Source organism: Nipponia nippon, unplaced genomic scaffold (assembly GCF_047370975.1).
Source record: "Nipponia nippon isolate SJK-2023a ecotype South Korea unplaced genomic scaffold, ASM4737097v1 scaffold_9, whole genome shotgun sequence".
In the NCBI taxonomy this organism is placed as follows: Eukaryota; Metazoa; Chordata; class Aves; order Pelecaniformes; family Threskiornithidae; genus Nipponia; species Nipponia nippon.
Window position 1 is genome coordinate 27,503,201 of NW_028262413.1, and position 18,159 is coordinate 27,521,359.

Below are 18,159 nucleotides of genomic sequence, written 5' to 3' on the forward strand. Positions count from 1 at the left end.
TTTTTTTTCTTTTTTTTCTTTTTTTTTCTTTTTTTTTCTTTTTTTTTCTTTTTTTTTTTTCTTTTTTTTTTCTTTTTCTTTGAGCAAAATAAACCAGCAGCGACTCGCAGAGGAATCATAGTCCCTGCTGGTGGCATAACTGCTTTCTTGAGCCTTATCTTGAAGGAGCAGGCAGGCAGGTGGGAGCATGAGGAACGGTCGTCTCTACACTGAGCATCTTGCCTCCCCGAGTTACCCAGTGTAATCCAGAGGCTTTTATTTCCTTGTACGACACGATATCAGCAGCCGGCAGCTGGGCCCCGAGCCGGATAGTGATGGTAATCGTCCGCCCTAAAATCATCGTCCTAGCTGGGAAGGGAGCAGAAGATGTGGTGTCTCTATTAAATCGAACTTGGCTCACATTAAGCGCTTTTCAATGCAATCCAATTAACACTTAAATTGAATTGTAATGCTTTGGCTAATATACCCCGCCCCAGCACGGCTCCCCCCCTAACCCTGATGCATGGGAGGGGAGTTCAGCCTTAGTTTAATCAGATAAAACCCTGCTTATTTGCTGCCTTTCGCCGGCTGGTGCATCCTGCCAAGGTGTGTGGGGAGCAGCCAGGCTAAAAATCTCCGTATTTCCCACGGGTGACCCGCAAATCCTTTGATTTTGGAAGTAGAAGGACAAAAAAAACCAGTTGCCCCATTGACCTGCCCACCCTGATGTTGTCCTGAGGATGGGTTTGGGTACCGATGTGTCCCTGGGGAGGGGCTGGGGGCATCGGGGACCTGACATCCCCCCCAGCCCCATCCAGTACCCATGTCCCAAGGGGATGGGTAAGGTTGATGGGGGTATTGGGCGAAGCAAATGAAGGCATCATTATCTCCTGATGGTTTCATGAGCTTTTGTTACAGAAAGGAGGGGAAAATGGGATTTTTTTTTTCTTCTGATCTTCCTAAGCTGCTGCAGCAATTTTTTTTCTCAGATATGTAAATCTGAGCTTATCCCATCTTCATAACAATTAAGGAATTGGGCTTAATACTCATCCAGGGATGCTTTATTTGTTGAGCTAGAGGGCGATTGTGTTGCAGAAGAGGCTGGTGCGCTGCCAGGGACTCAAATGCCTCCATGCTCACAAGTGAAACAAGTTGGCCTGTCCTCAGCCTCCCTCCGGGGTGCAATGCTGTCCTCTCCCCAGCCAGGGATGGGGTCAGGCCATGCCATGCGGGTGCAGAATCCTCTGGCACACCCTATTTTCGGCCACGTTTGGACCTTCCTGCCTCCTGCGGAGGTTTATTGCTAGCCCCCCCACCTCGCTTCGGTCTGTGCTGCTCCGTCTGGAGATGAATTGATTCCAGCAGTCAAAGCTAATCGGATACATCAAAGCGTCTTGGAGCAATTTGTTAAGTAAATAAAAAAAAAACTTGGCCTAAGCAAATACGGGAAGGAGGGGGGTGGCTCATCAGGGCGGATGAAAGGCTCTAAAGGCAGGGGAAGCTTCAGAGGCTTGGAAATGATGGGGAAAAAAAAAATTAGCGATTGCCAGGAGTTTCAAAGCTTCCATCATTTCAGATGTGAATTCCCAGCCTTTCATCCCGGACCCCTGCAGGACGGAGAGACACAGCTATCTCTGGGTGGATTTAAGATAGGAGGTATAGGGGAAAACGTGTTCAAATACCCTTAACTCTGCCCCTGTCCCCAGAGGCAGCACCGGGGAGATGCTGGGACAAGCGTGGGCAGAAATACGGGTCTGTGGGTGTCTGAGCAGCGTTAGGCTGGAACTAAAGGCTGGGGATGGTTTTCCAGCCTCTGCAGGTGTTGTTTGAGCCTAGAAAAGCCATGGTTCAAGCCAGCAGCTTCCAGGGTAGGCAGGGAAAGCAGCTGCCCAGCCCAGGCAAGCCAAGTGCAGTCCCGTGCATTATTGATGGAGCAGATAATTGTGCGCTTCCCACCGGCTCTTTGATGAAAAATTGATGGCACGGGACGAGGTAGCAAGGGGCTCCATCGACTTACACCAGCCTCTTTGTTTCTTAACAAACACCGAAGGAGAGGTGGCTGCGGGATGCTGCAGCGGGTGGAGGCACAAGAGCCCTCTGTGGCTACCCTGAAAGGGGGACGGGACTGGGGGACCAGTTGGAGCAGAGCATCCCTTGCCTTAAAACACTATAAATTCAATCTCGGGATGAAAGTGGGGTTTGATCAGTGAATAATTCAGCAAATTATTCTCGGCTTGGGATTAGGCCAAACCCCAAGGCAGAGCTGAAGCGCGATGCCACCCAGCATCTCCAAGATGTGGGTCCTCAGAAGTTAATTGAGTGTTTGAAACATCAGAGGAGCGTGCTGGGAGGAGAGAGCGTTTCCGTGCCCTCATCCAAGGCATGGAAATGAGGTGCTGTCACCACCAGAGCCACCCATCCGTGCTGGGAGCCAGCGGTGGCTGCCACCGAGTCACCTCCTTGGGTCTGCGCTGCTGGGAGCAGGAGATAAGGCAACGGCAGCCAAAACTGGGCTGGGGCTGGGGAGAGAGGGCTGGGGGCAGCGAGGGGCTGGTGTCTCAAAGGGAGTGTTCGCAGGCAGGCAGCACTGTGGGCAGGTGCTGCCTGCTGCCCCAGATGGCTTTGGAAGTGGCTGTAGGACGCCAATGGGACATGCGATGGTTGGAGGGATGCTAAAGGGGAAGAGATGCGGGTGACCAGGACAAGGAGCAGCAGAGAGAGCTGCCTGCACTTGCCTGCACCTGGAGTGCAGCCATCAGGGTGCAGCCTGGTGATTTTAGGCACTGAGTTGTTGCAGGGAGGAGTTGCTAAGAGGAGGGTTGTGTTGTAGCAACAGCCGCCAGCGTACCAGGCTGCCGGGGGGCCCCTGCGCCACTTAAATCTCTTTGCCAGCAGAAAGAGACTGGGAAAAACAGCTTTTCCTCATGTTGCAACACCCCGGCATCGCTGTAAGTCCACCGGCCAGCAGCTTGGGTGGTGGCGAGGGGACGGGCTGTTCACCCGGCGGTGGCCAAGCCACTGGGGAGTTTGTTTGGGGCAGGCAGAGCCTGGCAACCCACTGATGGGCAGGCCTGGCTGCCAGGAGCGGGGTGCTGGGGGGACTGGGGCACCCCGGGAGCGGGGATGATGCTGTACTACAGACCCTTCTCCTCCACTGTGAGTGCCAGGGGGCGGTGGGTGGGGATGGGGACATCACCCTGTTGCTGGTGTCACCAATGGGAGCTGAGGACCCAGAGGTGCCTGTTACAGGGACAGCACCCTGCTGGGGTTGCTTTCAGTCACAGCCAAATTTCCTCCCGAGGGTGCGTGGCTCAATGGTCTAGCAATGAGATGATGCTCAAAGCCAGGCATTTCTGTGTGTCCCCATCCTCAGGAGAAGGTCTTCCAGCCCCACCATGTTGTATCCAAGCCTCAAAGGGGGATGCTTGAAGCATCGCAGCCAGCGATGCCAGAGGTTTTTGGGGCAGGGCTGGCTCCTGCCCCCAGAGCAACGATGGCAAAGGCGATTTGCTACAGGTGAAAGCCAGGAGAGCAGCTCCTGGCCGTGGGGAAGGGGCTGAAGGAGCTTGCTGCTCCTCATCCTCACCGTCTGCTACGGTGTCTCCTGCCAGCTCCACCGAGATGATGTGGCCCTCCCGGTGTCTGATGCCATGGCCAGCATCCTGCCAGGAAAGCAGCCATTCCCGTGCAGGACGGGAGCCCCGTCAGAGGAGCGGAGGTACGGGGGCCACGCCAGCTTTGCAGCCCCCTCTTGGCTCTTTCTTCTCATCCTCCTTGTGGTGGTTTCCTCCATTCTCCCTATGTTTTCCCCAGCAGCTTCTCCTCCTGCCCCATCACTGCCAATCTTATTCCTCATCTCCTCCAGGCTCCCACCCTCCCTGCACCCCCATCCCCAGCAGCATTTGCCTGGCCCCCTGGCACCCTGAATAGGCACCTGTCCCCTACGGAAGGTTCCCCAGCCAATGCTTTTCTGGTGTTTCACTCCATTGGAAGCAGCTGGCCAAGAGTGTTCACCCACTCTCTGCTCCGTAGGTCCCAGGGGATCATCAGGGACCACCAGGAGCCAGTGAATGCCAGGGAGGCTGGAGGAGCAGGGGGCAATGTGGGCACCAGGGGGGACAGCAATGACCCCGAGGTGGTTTGGGGCTCTTGTGGGGACCAAAGACAGGCTGCTGTCGGCTCTACACTGCCGGTGAGTGAAGGTCTTGGGGGGCAGGCAGCCTTTGCATTTCTCTTGGGCATGAACTGAGTCCTGGATGAAACAGCTCTTGGGCAGATGGAAAGAGCTGAGCCTCTGGCAGCACCTGCTCCCCCCTTCCCCCCTTCCCCAAGGCTGGTGATGCTGCTGCACCCCCTCCCCGTACCCTGCCCCCCCCCCCCCCCCGCCAGGGCCATTCCCAAGGCTGGGAGCAGGGGGCCCGGGGAGCTGGAGGCACGTGGCTCCCCACGGCCAAGGTCCCTGCTGCCAGGATCCTTTCCACAGCCCAGCATGGCAGGGAGGGATTCAGGAGGGTCAGCCTGAGAAGACACAGACCCTCGGGGAATTATTTCCCCCAGCATCACCTGGCAAGAGTTTCCCAGCTGCACAGGTGCTAAAAAAAAGCCCCAGGCTCATTTGTACAAAATATTCATCCCTCCGTTATTCTTCACCACTTCCCTTCTTCTAAAGACCTGCAAAGCCCTGTAAGGCTCAGAGCTTGAGGCTGACCCCCAGCTCTAACACTGCTCCACACCACATCCTTGGGAGAGTTGTTTTTCCACCAAGGGGGTGGTAGGAAGAGATGGAGAAATGGGGAGGGGAGTCTGCGGGGTGGAGGGAGAGGTGGAAAGAAGAAGGTTTGGAGGGACAGGAGAGAAGGATGGATGGTTGGAGAAGGGAAGGATGGATGGATGGATGGATGGATGGATGGATGGATGGATGGATGGAGAATAGAAGGATGGATGGCTAGAGAAGAGAAGGATAGATGGCTGGAGAAGGATGGTTGGAGAAGGATGGATGGGGAAGAGAAGGATGGATGGATGGATGGATGGATGGATGGGTGGATGGGAAAGAAAAGGATGGATGGTTGCAAGAGGAGGGAAAAACCTGGATGTTCCTTAGCTCCTCCATGGTAGGTCTAACCCTCAAGACAAATATCCTCAGCTGAGCTCTTGGTGCCGGGGAAAGCCCGGGCTGGCAGCGGGGTGCCAGTGGCTCTGCTCTGGGCTGGCAGGAGGCAAGCAGCTACCGCCTGGCACTGAAGCAAATGGCAGGGGACCTCCTGTCCCTGCGCAAGCACGTCACCAGCCTGGAGGTGGAGAATGGGCACCTGCGGCGCAGCCTGGCCTCGCAGGAGGAGCTGGGCCACGCTCTGCTCACTGATGTGGACCTGGATGTCATGACCCGGGAGGAGCTGCTGGACAGGCTTGGTGCGTGATGGGGAAGTGGGGTGGGTGGAAATTAGGGGACCCCTCTCCCTGGCACAGAGAAGGGGACCACACCATCCCCTGGCTGGGTGCCGAGGACACGGCATGGGCTCTTGCAGCCACCCTCAAGCGCAAGCTGATGGCTGGCACGGCGGAGATGAAGAGGCTGAAAGACCGTATGCAGCAGCTGCAGAATGAGCTGATCCGGGTATGGACGCCAGCAGGAGTGGGCAGGGGCTGCCCAAGGGAGGAGGTGGGGGCAGAGGAGCAGGGGGGCAGCAGGGAGAGCATCACAGCACCCCTATAGCCAAGCAAGTGCCTGAGAGCCCCAGGACCCCCACCATGAGGCTCTCCCAGTCCTACAAGTGACGGCCCAAGGCTTGAGGCTCAGCACAGAGGTCCCTGGGAGCTTTTCCCCTTCCTCCTCCCCAGAAAAATGACCAGGAGAAGGAACTGGTGCTGCTCCAGCAAGCCCAGCGGCAGCAGCAAGCCACTCTGAGGAGGTGCCAGCAGAAGGTAGCCAAGATGAAGGGCTTGGAGGAGACAGTGAGGCAGCAGGAGAAGGTGAGTTGGGGGGCACAAGGCTGGGGTGAGAAGGACAGGTTAAGGGGCACAATGCTCTTTGGAGAAGATGGGACCCTTTGGCCTGTTCCACCCCTCCATGACCACTGGCTGGTGCCAGAGGGGACGTGATGGCCACCACAGCCTTGCATCAAGCTGTCCCATGCCCTGGTGACATGGGGACAGCTCTACTCTCTCCCACAGGTGATCGAGGCGATGGAGCGGATGCTGCAGAAGAAGCTTGCTGGGGCAGGCAGGAGCGCTGAGAAGCCAGTGGGTGGGTACACGTGGGGACAGGGACCCCTGGGGGGGACCCATATACTGCTGGGCTCCATTGATGGCCATCCCCTTCTGATGGTTTGCACCATGGGATGGTTTGCAGTGGGGGATCAGAGTTGGTCCTCAGCCCTCCAGCACCCATCCCTGGGCATGGGGGAGGCGAGGGCTTGCTCCTAGCCCCCATCTCTGTACTGGGGGGGTGGAGGACATGTCCCAGTGCCCTCCCTACCCCATCCCACAGGTGAAGCCCTCTCCAGGGAAGTGTATGCCGCACTGCTGGCCGAGAACCACAGGCTGCGGGAGAAGCTGGCAAGGCCCCCCCACCCCTCGCCCCCCGTCGCCCTGCAGCCCCCAGCCTTGCCGGTGAGACTGGGGAGGGGAGCACAGGGCTGGGATGGGGGGCAGAGCTGTGGCACCCCAGAAAGCAACACAGGGGGGTGACGAGGCATGCTGAGGGCATCACCAAGGTGGCCTCTCTGTCTCCATGGGGCAATAGCCACCCCCGTGGCTTGCTCCCCCCGTGAGCAGGAGGTGGAAAGGGGGGGTAATCCGGCACTGCCTTTCCCCACTCCTGCTCATCTTGTGGCCCACAGGGTGTTTTTGGGGGCACGGAAAAGCTGTCTTTGCTGGCCAGGCTGGAGGAGGCACAAGCCCGTGGGCGGGTGCTGGAGAGGCAGGTGGGCATCGCCTTCCCACACCCCGCTTGATGGCAGGGGGCTTGAGGTGTCGGGCTGGGGTGGGGGCACCTCTGGCCCCCAGCTTTGGAGACAGCCAGCCTGATTTGGGTCTGTCCTAGTTGGAGGAGGCAGCGAGGAGGTGGGGACGGGAGAAGCAGAAGCTCGGCACTCGTCTGCTGGAGCAGGAGCATGGCTTCCCCAATGCCCCCGCCTCGGTGAGCACCCGGGCCACCCTGCACGGGGGCTGGCAGCTTGTGTTTGCTGCCAGGGGGATGGAAGGGGGCTCAGAGCTGCCCCTCTGCACCCAGGCAACTGGGGTGGGAGAGGATAGCAGGGGGTCTCCATGCCCACCCCCACATCAGGGAGGATTTGCCTCAGTTTCCCTGCAGGACCCTGGGCAGGAGGGAGGTGGGAGGGTGGTCCCTAGGGCTGTGGGACGCCCCCAGCATCCCAGGTTACCCACCAACAACAACCCCAGACCCCCTTATCGCAGCCTCTCATCCACAGCTGATGCCCCCCAGGGGAGTGGGGAGGGGGGCTGGATTTGCAGCTCTCCGAGACCTTTTCCCATTCCCCACCAGAACCTGCCGGCGATCCCCACGGCCCTCCTGAGAAGACCCCACTCCCTCGCCCCCCTGCCCTAGCCTGCGCCCAGCGAGAGAGACAGAGAAATCTAATGCTGGCAGAAAGGAGCTGGTGCTTTTTCACAGGATGAAATTACAGAGCAAATTTAAGGCGAAGCAAAACATTAGAGGGTGTTGGGGGACCGTGGTGGTGGTTTCTGGTGTGGTCCCTGGGGACCCCCGAGCAGCCGGAGGGGTGCAGAAGTACCCAGCCACCCTGCACTCCCTTGGGGGTTACAGGGGTGGCAGCGGGGCTGGGGTTGCTCCAGTTTATCTTCCCTGTGGCGTAAGCGCAGCCTTGAGCAGGCTGGAGTGAAGGCAGGGATGTGCCAAGCCAAGGCTGTGGCCATGAAAGTGTCCCAGCCGTCCCCCAGATCACATCCCTGTGCCGGAGTCTGGCTGTAAGGAGCTGAAAGTGCCTGCTGGACTGTTGGGGATGTCCCCCAAAACTGGGACGAGCTGGATGTCACCCAGGATCAGGCTCCTCACTCCTGGGACTCGAGTGGCCGTAAGGTCAGGTAGATGGGTTTGTCCGGGATCAGAATGAGATCGAACTTCGTCCCAACTTCCACTGCTCTCATGGTTTCGATCTTGAAGTTCTCCAGGATCTGGGATGGAGGGAAAAAGAGCAGATGGAAAATGCTGGAGGTACCAATACCCACATGCCACCTCCCTGGTCCCTTCCAGGGCCAAGTCCCTGGTGTCCCCAGCAGTGGGATGCTCACGTGCATGAGGAAAAGCTGCATCTCCAGCTCAGCGATCCGGCGCCCCAGGCACTGGCGGGGTCCGAAACCAAAACCCAGCCCCTTGAAGTGCTTGGGGCCAGCTGCCAGCCAGCGCTGGGGGCTGAACTGCTCCGGCTTGGGGAAGACCTCGGCATCCCGGCCCATGGCATAGAGACCGACCTGCACCAGCGTCTGCAGGGAAGGATCAGCCCCATGGGCCTGGGCTCCCCACGGGGCTTCACCAGCACTCAGGGTGCAGGCAGGGGGTGCAGGGCTGGGATCCAGACCTGGATGAGCCCCACAGCTGCTCCCCCCGTGTCACCCATCCATGCTCTGGGTCCCACCTCTGCCCAGAGCCCCATGCAAAGTAGGTTAGGGTGAGGAGGGACCCGGTGGCCATGCTCACCTTGGGGGGGATGCGGTAATCCTGGAGGATGACCTCTTGCATGGTATATCTCTGCAGGGTCACTGCCACTGGGTGCAGCCTGGGGGGGTACAGGTCCCATGCACCTGATTTTGGGGACAGCCTGGCCCGCCCACATCCCACCTCAGTGCACAATGTCCCAGCAGTGACAGAGATTTGGAGAGGGAAGGGGCTGGGGGTGTTTTTCAGTGGGGGCTCCTCCTCACCTCAGCGTCTCCTTGATGGCAGCTTTGAGCAACCGGATGGTTTTCAGCATCTTCACCCTGTCCCCCGCTGCCTCCCTCTTGGCAGCCAGGACCTCTGCCCGCAGCTGCTCCTGGATCCCCGGGGACCGCGCCAGCTCGAACATGGCCCACTGCAGCGTCATGGAGGTCTGGAGTGGGGCAGGAGAGCAAGGCTCAACACCAGCCAGGACATTCTCCCTACCAAACAATCCTGCTTGCTCCTTACTGTGTCCACCCCGCCTGCCATCATCTCAGTGATGCTGGCCTTGATGTCATCCAAGGGCAGCTTGTCCTGCATGATGAGGCTGCAGAGGATGCCCATGTACTCGTTGGTGCTCTTGCGTTGCAGCCGCAGGTCCCGGTAGACATTTTGTATGCATTTGTCCGCTGAGGAGACACAGAGAAATGGCATGGCCTTCCTCCCCCAGGGCCATGGTGGAGGAGGAAGGCACCAGATGTGGCACCTTAGGACATCACTGCCCCATGCCGGTGGCTTTTCCATCACAGTTGTCACTGCAGCAGCCTGGGACTGTGGTCCCTGGTGTGGGACACAGCAGTGGCTGGGTGGGCACAGAGGGTGCCCCAGGGGACGACACCCTGCAGAAGGGTCGTCCCGGGTGCCAAAAGCTCTCTGAGGCCACAAGCCTCTCTGGGAGAGCTGCTTCCCTAAACATGATGCCCGTCATCTGCCCTTCATTGTTCATGGATGAGTCCCCACTGCTCCATCTCACAAGCTCCAGATGTGGAAAGCCTTCCTGGCTTTGGTGACCCTGTGCTGGGTGGTTGGACCCAGGACAAGGTCTCCACGCTGGTGAGATGAGGCTGCACTATGAAACCAAGTCCTCAAAGGGGCCTTGGGTGACACAGGGATGTGCAGGCAGGAAGAGTGCTCACCCTGGGTGAAGATGGCATCCCAGGCCTGGACATGGTCCCGCCATGTCTTGGCGTTGAGGTGGCGGAGGAGGGCAGGTGGCAGGTAGAGCATGGGCGAGGTGGTGTGGAACATCAGGGACACGGCGTCGATGAAGCGCTGTGCCTCGGGGTCCACGAAGTCCTGCAGCAGCCCCAGCCGCTCCCCATACAGCACGTGGCACACGGCTGTGAGCACAGCACCCATGAGGGGACCTGGCCAGAGGGGACCCTGTCCCCGTCCCCTCCACCCTCCCATGGCCAACTCCAGCTTTTCCGTGGCTACGGGGACCTCCTCCTCACTCTGAGCATCACGGGGTCATGGAGGCATCCCTTGTTGGGTAGAGTTGGCTACCAGTTGATGACCGGTTGATGATAAAACAGTGTTTTATCAACAGTGTTGAGTTGTTCTCTACTTGTCTGGAGAGAGGACATCCCTCTAGACCTTATGGCTTTCGGGGAGAAGCTTGTTTGCCCACCTCTGAGGGTGAAGCTGGGGGAAACGCAGCATGTTGCTTGTCTCGGGCAGCCTGCAAAGGGGTGTTCTGGCGGGGGACATGTCTGGTAGAGACTCATGTCCCTGACACTCACACTCCAGGGCAAAGCGGAAGAGCTCGTGGGTGAAGTCAGCCGTCCAGCGCTCCCGGCCACTGTTCTCCACCTGGGCTCGTGCCCGCCGGACAAAGTCCTCTCCCACCTCGCTCAGCAGAGGCACAAAACCCTCCACCACCTGCGGTGACAGCACCTCCTTGTTCAGCATCAGGCGGTCCGAGCGCCAGGCCTCTCCCGTCCTGCAGGACACCAAAGTGGGGGGGTCAGAGGCTTCCCTCCCCATCCACCCCCCCTGGAGGTTGCCACCCCCCAAAGCACGGGGCCAGTCAACATCCCCATCACCCTCCTGATGCTCTAGCTTCTCACCACCCCATGTGCTGGGGCTATTGCGACAGGACCACCCCATCTTGAGGGGAAGCCCCTGGCCCCCTGACTCACTTGAGGAGCACGCCGTAGGGCTTGTTGCGGTAGTCACGGTAAGCCACCCAGGGGGGCACGCTGAAGCGCTCCGGCAGTGTCCCCTCCGCCTGGAAGAGGGTGGCGGCATCCTGGGGACTGATGATGTTCACGCTCTCATAGACACCCAGCTTCTCCCTGCCAGGGCATGGAGTGGGGTCAGCCCCACACCCTGACCCCCACCTCCATCCCCCCACAGCCCCTCACCTCCCCAGATCAATCACCTTCCCCCAGGACCCCCAAATCAACCACCCTCTGCCTCGCCCTCCCCAAAATCCTGCTTATAGGTCCCATCCCAGGGGATACAGCGGCTCAGCACCGGGATCAGGCCCCCAGGGCTCAGGCAGGCACAGGGGGGGGTGCTGGACCTGGACCCTCTCCATCTCCCTCGATGTCAGTTCCAGACCTTCAGTGATCACGGCGGGCAGAGCCCCTCTCCAGCCCTGCCACCCCCTCCACAAGATACATCCACAAGGTACAAGTGGGTCTCCCCTCTTGCCCCTCACCATGGCCTGCACACGGCAAGATGAGCTGCTCTGGCAGTTCAGTCACCTATTTATGCCCCTCTCACCTGGAGCAGGGCTGGGAATAGCAGCAGCATCTGGGACTGGAAAGGCTGCCAGAGCCGGGGAGCCGAGGGGGATGCCGGGGCCAGACGCTGCCTCACCTGTAAATGGGCCCGAACTGCTGGAACTTGCGAGCCATGATGTGATGGACGTTGTGGAAGCCGCCCTCCTGCCAGAAGCGGTAGAGGTTGAGCCAGCCGGTTCGCCAGTCACCAGGCAGCTGGTTAAAGGGTCGAGGAGTTGGTGGGATGGGGAGAGCACGCAATGGGGTGGCAGCCCCCCGAGTCTGGTGGCATCCCCCAGCTCGGGCAAGGGGACATCCCCGCAAGGTGCCTGGCTTGGGCGCAGCCCGAGCAAGCATGGGAACGGGCGGCGGGAGAAGGAGGCGAGGGTGGCCTCGCTCTTATCCCCCCTCGGCCGCCGCTCAAGGTGAGATGCTCTCGCCCGCCTCCCGATGAGTCACAGCTGCCCCAGGGACGGGGACAGGCACAGGGCGTTTCGCCCCAGCACCAAGGCAGACTGACATTGGGGAAGGCAAGGGGGTTTGCCAAGCATCATCCTCTCCCACCCTTGCCATAGGGGGGCTTTGCCAGGTGATGCATAGATCTCGAGCGGCATGGGGTGATGAGGGGTGATGCTGGCAGGTGGCCCATGCCACCCCAATAAAAGTAGATGCTGTTGCAAGCACTGAAAGTGAAAACCCAGCTGCCAAGGGGAGAAATGTTTTGTCTGCAGAATAAATGATAAAAATGATCTAGGGGACAAAATAGTGTGGGTTAGACTTAATAAAGCTCAGGCCTGAGGGGTCACCACAGGAGCGGACAGCCTTGGGGACTGCCTGGCCACTGCCAGGGGTGTCTCACCTCTGCCGTCCCCAGGGCAGGGGGTGCCAGGGGAGGCAAGTCTCCCCCTTCCTGGGGTCTCCTGTCCCAGAGCATCATTTCCCATTTAGTGCAGGAAACCCAAACATCACCCCCTGCCAGGAGGGAGAGGCTTTTTGGGGTGTCATGGTCTGCATGGAGCTGGGGACAAAGGCCCCTACCCCTGAGCATGGTGGCAGACACCTTCCCTTGTCCCCAGGACCAGTAATACCCACTTGTGACCAGTTATCAACAGGGTGTGGGAGAGTTAACAGGGAGGGGGGTGTAACTGGAGAGCCCCTGGGCCTTTCTGGAGCATCCCTTTGGGGTGTCCCTGGAGTGGGTCTTGAGGATCCCTGGGGTGTCCCTGGGGTCTCTGTCCCTGGGGTGTCCCTGGAGCGGGGGGGAGGATTCCAGACAGGTCCCTGAGGGTCCCTGGACTTTCCTTGGGGTGACCTGGGGGTCCCTGGGGGACAACATCCCACGGCCTTGAAGGCCTGGAGGAGGAGCTGAAGGAGGGCTCTGTGGGCCTTATTCTGGTTTTAAACCTTTCTTAGGTTTTCATTTTCCCCGGGAAGTGGGAGAAGGAAGGAGGCAGCGAGGGACGCCTGCGGCCGAGGATGCTGAGCCGGGCTCCGCGGCGGCTGCCACGACGGCGGCGGGCACCGGGGGGCGCCCCTGCCCCGTCCGCCGCCACCGGCGCCGGGACCGCCACCGGCCCGGCCCTGGAGCCCGGCCCCTGCCAGGCACCGGCTCTGTCCCCTCCTGCCCCATGGTCTCTGTCCCCTCCCAGGCACCGGCTCTGTCCCCTCCTGCCCCATCGTCCCTGGCCCCTCCCAAGGCACAGGGTCTGTCCCCTCCTGTCCCAGCCACCCATCTCTTGTCCCAGCTGCCACCATCCGCATGAAGATGCCCACACTGGCTGCGCACCCACCGGCTCAGTGTGCGCCCCGGAGCAGCCCCACACCCCAGGGACATGGTGGCACAGTGCCAACCCCCTGTCCTTCACCCCTGCACTGTCACTGTCCTGGTTGGGACCTGCTGCCTCCCCTCCGGCTGTGGGAATGGGGTCAGTCCAGAGCAGTCTGGCCACCTTGGTGCTCGTAAAAACACCGTTGTGGGCCCAAGGGACATGGAGGGACGCGCAGCCACGTGGCTGAGCTCTGCCCTCACGCAGGGCTAGATGGCCCTGTCAGCCACCAGCTCCAGCCCCAGGAGGGGACAGCCACCCATCACACTCAGTGTCACCTCTGCACCCCTTCTTTCCACCATCTCCCCAAAGCGTGGGGAGGCAGCTCATGGGTTCCATCACCCCATGCCTGTCCCCTGCATTTCCAAGGGGTCCTACGCACACCCTCCGTGGGGGCCTTGCCCTCCCCCTTCCGTGCCCCCCCATGCCGGGGTGGTTTCCAGATTTTCGGGGCACCTCCACAACAGTGTTGCCGCCCCTGCAGCACGAAGGAAACGCGATGGTTTGTCCCCACTCCGCCAGCCCCTGAGCACGCTGTTCGCAGAGGAAACCACCAGCTGCTGCAATGGGCACGGGAACCTGCGCAGTTGGGGGCTCTGACGAAAAGTGGGGGGGCCAGGAAACAGGTCGGGGAGGTGGCCAGAAACCCACAGCATCACTCTTTCCCCAGCCAGCAGAAATCGCAGCGGGGACGGGGCTCTGACCACTTTTGCTGATGGCCTTATCCGTGATGAGCAAAGCCGGCGGCGTGTGGATGGAAGGAAGCGTTTCACCCTGCTGCACAGGCAGTAGCTCGCCCACGAAACCTGCGTGACAAAGGTGTATCTCCTACTATTTTTGAATGAACCAAAACAGAGTTTCTCCCCTCCCTGGTGGCCTTCTCCCCTGCACCACCCACACTGGGGACAAGGTTTTCCTCATACTGAGAGACGACAACCATGGGCGTCATGCTCTCACTTTCCAGCCACGGGGCTTTCCTGGTGCGTATTGCCTCCTGAGCGAGAGGGGTGACTAATTGCCCAGCCCCTTCACACCTTCCTCCCCGGTAAATCACACCTCCGAGAGCCTGCTGAGAAACCCCCCCGGTTTCTGCTCCATGGCAGGAAACCTGGCTGAGCCAGCACCGCAGCCCCAGCCCCAGTGAAACCCCAGCCTCCCTGCAAAATCCCCCTCCTCAACCTCATCCCTCAGGCACCTGGGGCTGGGAATGCCGAGACTGCAGTGATTTAGCAGAGGGAAGGTGTTTTGGTGGAGCAGCTCATCCTTTCTACACCACTGCAGACACCTCTGCCCACCCCAAGCCAATGGGAACCAGCCGGGATGGGGCTGCCTTCAGCCAGGGTGATGCTGGAAGCGGATTTGTTTTGGGCGGGAGAATAAAAGGACTGCATCACATCACTGGGATGGAGAGCAGAGCAGAGCAGAGCAGAGCAGGTGTGAAATCAGTGGCTGGAAAAAGGGCATGGAGCTGACTGCATCGTGTTCTTAACTTAAAAATACAGCCCGCATCCACATGTGGACCGATGCTGCTCAGCTCCCTGATAATTGCACTCATCCCTTGGGAAGGACGGTGTTTTTCATGTATTTTCCAACAAGCTCTTTTCTTTTCTGCAGTGATTTCATCCTGGTGTCTTCCCTGCTCTCCGCGTGAGCAACTCCATTCATTGCAAGCTTTCAGCTCCTGCCCACAAGCAGGTGGTTGGGAAAATTTCAGTAGTAAAACTTCTGCCCAGAAACCCCCTGTGATTCAGTTTGGGGCTGGAGGGCAGGGGGAAAAACTCATTTTCATAAAATTATGTTGAAAAAGAGAAAACGTCAGCTGCAAACAGACCGTAGCCATGATCAAGCAGTTCTTGCTGGAGGGTTTCCCCTGGGAGCAGAGAGCAGGGGATGACCAGGCGCGTGTCGGGCAGCATCCCTGAGGTACTCGGGGCTGAGCGCGCAATGCTCGAGGAGCTGCCGGGGGCACCCAGGGCATCTCATCAGGAGGACGGACCCAGCCAGGACAAGCTTTAATCTGAAACAGGGGCAATTCTAGCTTGTTTTTATTGTCCTGCTCCACTAAACTGAATCTCCTCTTACTAATTCATTGTGTGCAGTCCCAGAGCTAAAAATTGCTGGGCTGATGGCTGGCTTTTGGGTCTCCATTGAGCTGTGATGGGGTATCTCACCCTGATGGGACGCGTCCTTTGGCTGCGATCACCCCTCGGGGATCTCAGGGTGGAAATTCGTGGCTGGAGAGAAAAAGCTTTCTTGTGTGTAATCTGCGGGGAGGAGGAGCATGGCCACGTGGGAGGAAGGCACGGTGGTTTATCCCGAGTTTAACTTCCTCTGGCATCTCCTGGGTCATCTCATTTCTAGTAAGTGGCTGTATTTCCCACTTGCATCGCTCGCCACAGCCGGCCCTGAACTGCCTTGGTGGCGTAGTGTCCCCCACGTCATATCATCCGTGCTCCAGCATGGACCACAGGCAAAAGGAGCCCAGAGCCATGCCCAGACAGACAGACACCTGCCCAAGGCTGGTTAAATCCTGAGATCCTCAGGGAAAAGGGAGAAGTAGCTGCAGGGCAGCAAACGTCCCCTGCAAACAGAGTTGCCACATCACAGACAGGAAAAACAGGTTGGACGAAGAGGAGCTGGGGGTGAAGGCAGCCGGGAGCAAGCTGGGTGGGTGGCATAGTTTCGGCCACCCAATCGAGACATTTGAGCTCAGTTCGCGGCTCCTCTTTGCCAGCCTGACCTAGGGGAAGCAGGCAGTGACACCGGCTGCCTCAGGCGGGATGGGCAGGATGGGTGGGATGCCCATGGCAGAGCTGTCCCGGGGGGGGGGGTGACGGCACATGGGAGTGCCGCTGGGCTGGCTCCAGCTCTAACCACAGCTCAGATGTGGCTGGGAAGGACAGTGTGTGCTGGACAGACTGAGCCCAAGATAAGATGCAAGATAAGAAAAATACTGGGCCAGGCCTCGGGCTGGTCAACAGGGAGGATGAAAGATGTTGCCCTGGTGTGCCAGGACCTCTCCATCCCTGGGATCCCAGCTCTCGTGAAACCAGGGGTGGCCATCGGGGCATCCCAATTCCAGGCTCCAGCCGGCTCCTTCTGGGGTTCCTCTGTAGCCCCATCCTGCCAGGAAAGGCTGCCCAGGGGTTGCTGTGGCTGGAGACAGCGTCTCGGATGAGCCTACAGTCAGTGCATACCCTGGGTGCTTGCATGGAGCAAGCAGGCAGCTACTGTGGGATTTCTCACCAGCTCCTGCATCTGATTCAGGCGGATACAGGATTTCCTGGGTCTATTGTCCTGCCCAGCAAACCCAGGGCAGCCTCCAAGGCCACCAGCGAGGCTGGAGGCAGAAATAGCCCCCAAAAACTGGAAAAAATTAAAGGTTCCCGAGGCTTTTGTTTGAGGCGTGCGGCCATCCCTGCCTCTGCCTGGGCCAGAGGAAGCCCGGCGAAGCCGCTGCAGTACCTGACCTTCCTGTGCGTGCCTGCTCCCATTGAAACAAGGCTCCCAAAATAACTCACTCGAACAATGTGGCCATAGTAAGGGTGAGGGCGGCGAGGCCTCGGCTTTCCCCTCCCCCCACACAGCTTTTCCCTCCAGCAGCCGTGAAGCCTGTGATAAACCCTGCTGCATGTGTTCGCCCACGGCTCTCGGCCCATTGTATTTATAGGAAACAGCCAGTGGCCAGTGCAAATACTGCCCAGAACAAAACACAGCCTGAAATGATCGGTTTTTGCTGCTTTATTCAGGAAATTTAGCAAAAGGCTCCATCTTTTGTCCTGGCCATCCCCAGGGAGCAGGGACTGGCTTGCAAAGGCTGGGCTGGGGAAGGAGATGCTGTGTGGGTCTGTGGGGTCTCTGTGTTACCCAGGGTCGTCCCTGTGGTGCTCGGTCCCGTGCTCTCACCTGCTTCTTGGGCAAGAAAATGGAGCCAGGGCAGCCTAAATGGCGTTGCCGCAGCCCTGCGCCCTGCACAGCCCCAGCCCATCGCTTCCGACCCGCTCCCGGGGGGTTTCAGCATCGTCACCGTGTGCAGCCCTCAGCCCTCCTGCTTGACTCTCCCCAGGGCACTGTGAAACACTTCAGCGTTTGGGGTTTTAACGATGGTTTTTAGAGCTTTGGTAATCCAATGCTTGGCAGCAATAGAGCTGGAAATGCAAACATCTTGGTCTGCATACAGCACCAGAGCGATAACGCCTGGGTGCCGGGTTTCTCTCCCTTCCCGTCCTGGGCGAGCTCCCCACCTCCTCCCACCACGGGGGCGGGGGGCTGCCAGAAATCACACTTCTTGTTTTAGCTCTGCTGAAACCCGCCTGTCTTTTGGGCTCGTTTCTCCTTCTTTACGTCAAGATGCCGCTACCGCATATGTTGCCAGCGCCGGCAGGAAGTTTTCTGCCAAACCCCGTGCTAAGGAAGAAATAAGGCAGGGGGGGCTTTCACTTTCCACTGCCTAAACCCAGCCTGCAGATCAGGAACCTGCAAAACCCTCCTGCAAATCCTGGGTCAGGACCCCTAGCACAGGTCCCAGGGGACAAAGGTGCCTGTCACCACCGTCCCTGTGCCCTCAGCTGGTCCCCCATCACCTCCAATGCTTTGCAAAAGGAGCTCGCTGGTGCATCGCTGCAAACTGGGGCTGGAGCTCTGGGGGCTCCTGCCCAACCACCAGCACCTAAGTATTTTCCGATGCTACCTGCAGGCCCAGCAGCGAGCACTAAGAAAAGCGCACAGAAAAGCAGCCGGGCACGGGTTTAGATGAAGCTGCAACCCTTTGAAAGCCCTGCAAAAGGGGGCCGAGCACTGAGACAGGTCTGCTGGGCTCCGCAACCGGTTCTGCCTTTGTGCCAAGGTGCTTTGATGGAGGGTTTGAAAGAGAGGAAGATGTATTGTTCTCTCTTGCTTTTGTTGGCATGTTTTAAAAGCTTGAATTCCTATTCCCTGCTTCCCTCCA

General features: G+C 59.1%; 2 protein-coding genes across 6 annotated transcripts in view; one reads left to right on the forward strand and one right to left on the reverse strand.

Moving 5' to 3' along the window:
- Positions 1–7,546, forward strand: part of CCDC33 (coiled-coil domain containing 33) — a 43,057-nt gene extending 35,511 nt beyond the window's left edge. The window contains exons 15-23 of the mRNA XM_087744316.1: positions 4,012–4,171; positions 5,193–5,322; positions 5,448–5,593; positions 5,818–5,949; positions 6,151–6,223; positions 6,467–6,588; positions 6,819–6,902; positions 7,022–7,117; positions 7,484–7,546. Coding sequence (XP_087600442.1) covers positions 4,012–4,171; positions 5,193–5,322; positions 5,448–5,593; positions 5,818–5,949; positions 6,151–6,223; positions 6,467–6,588; positions 6,819–6,902; positions 7,022–7,117; positions 7,484–7,546 — 1,006 coding nt within the window. The remainder of the gene's footprint in view (positions 1–4,011; positions 4,172–5,192; positions 5,323–5,447; positions 5,594–5,817; positions 5,950–6,150; positions 6,224–6,466; positions 6,589–6,818; positions 6,903–7,021; positions 7,118–7,483) is intronic.
- A 36-nt stretch (positions 7,547–7,582) lies between these two features.
- On the reverse strand, positions 7,583–11,796 carry CYP11A1 (cytochrome P450 family 11 subfamily A member 1). 5 transcript variants are annotated; one of them, XM_087744034.1, is made up of 9 exons: positions 11,483–11,794; positions 10,798–10,953; positions 10,399–10,598; positions 9,793–9,996; positions 9,125–9,285; positions 8,881–9,047; positions 8,657–8,777; positions 8,251–8,442; positions 7,583–8,133 (listed from the first exon to the last, which is right to left on the reverse strand). In XM_087744034.1, exons 1-9 carry the CDS (start codon positions 11,740–11,742, stop codon positions 8,011–8,013), a joined length of 1,584 nt encoding a protein of 527 aa, XP_087600160.1. In that variant the 5' UTR covers positions 11,743–11,794; the 3' UTR covers positions 7,583–8,010. The 5 variants fall into 5 exon arrangements, with proteins under 5 accessions (XP_087600160.1, XP_009468013.1, XP_087600162.1 ...); XM_009469738.2 differs by having other exon boundaries at positions 8,657–8,735; positions 11,483–11,792; XM_087744036.1 differs by lacking the exon at positions 9,793–9,996 and having other exon boundaries at positions 11,483–11,796.
- Between the last annotated feature and the right edge of the window lie 6,363 nt (positions 11,797–18,159).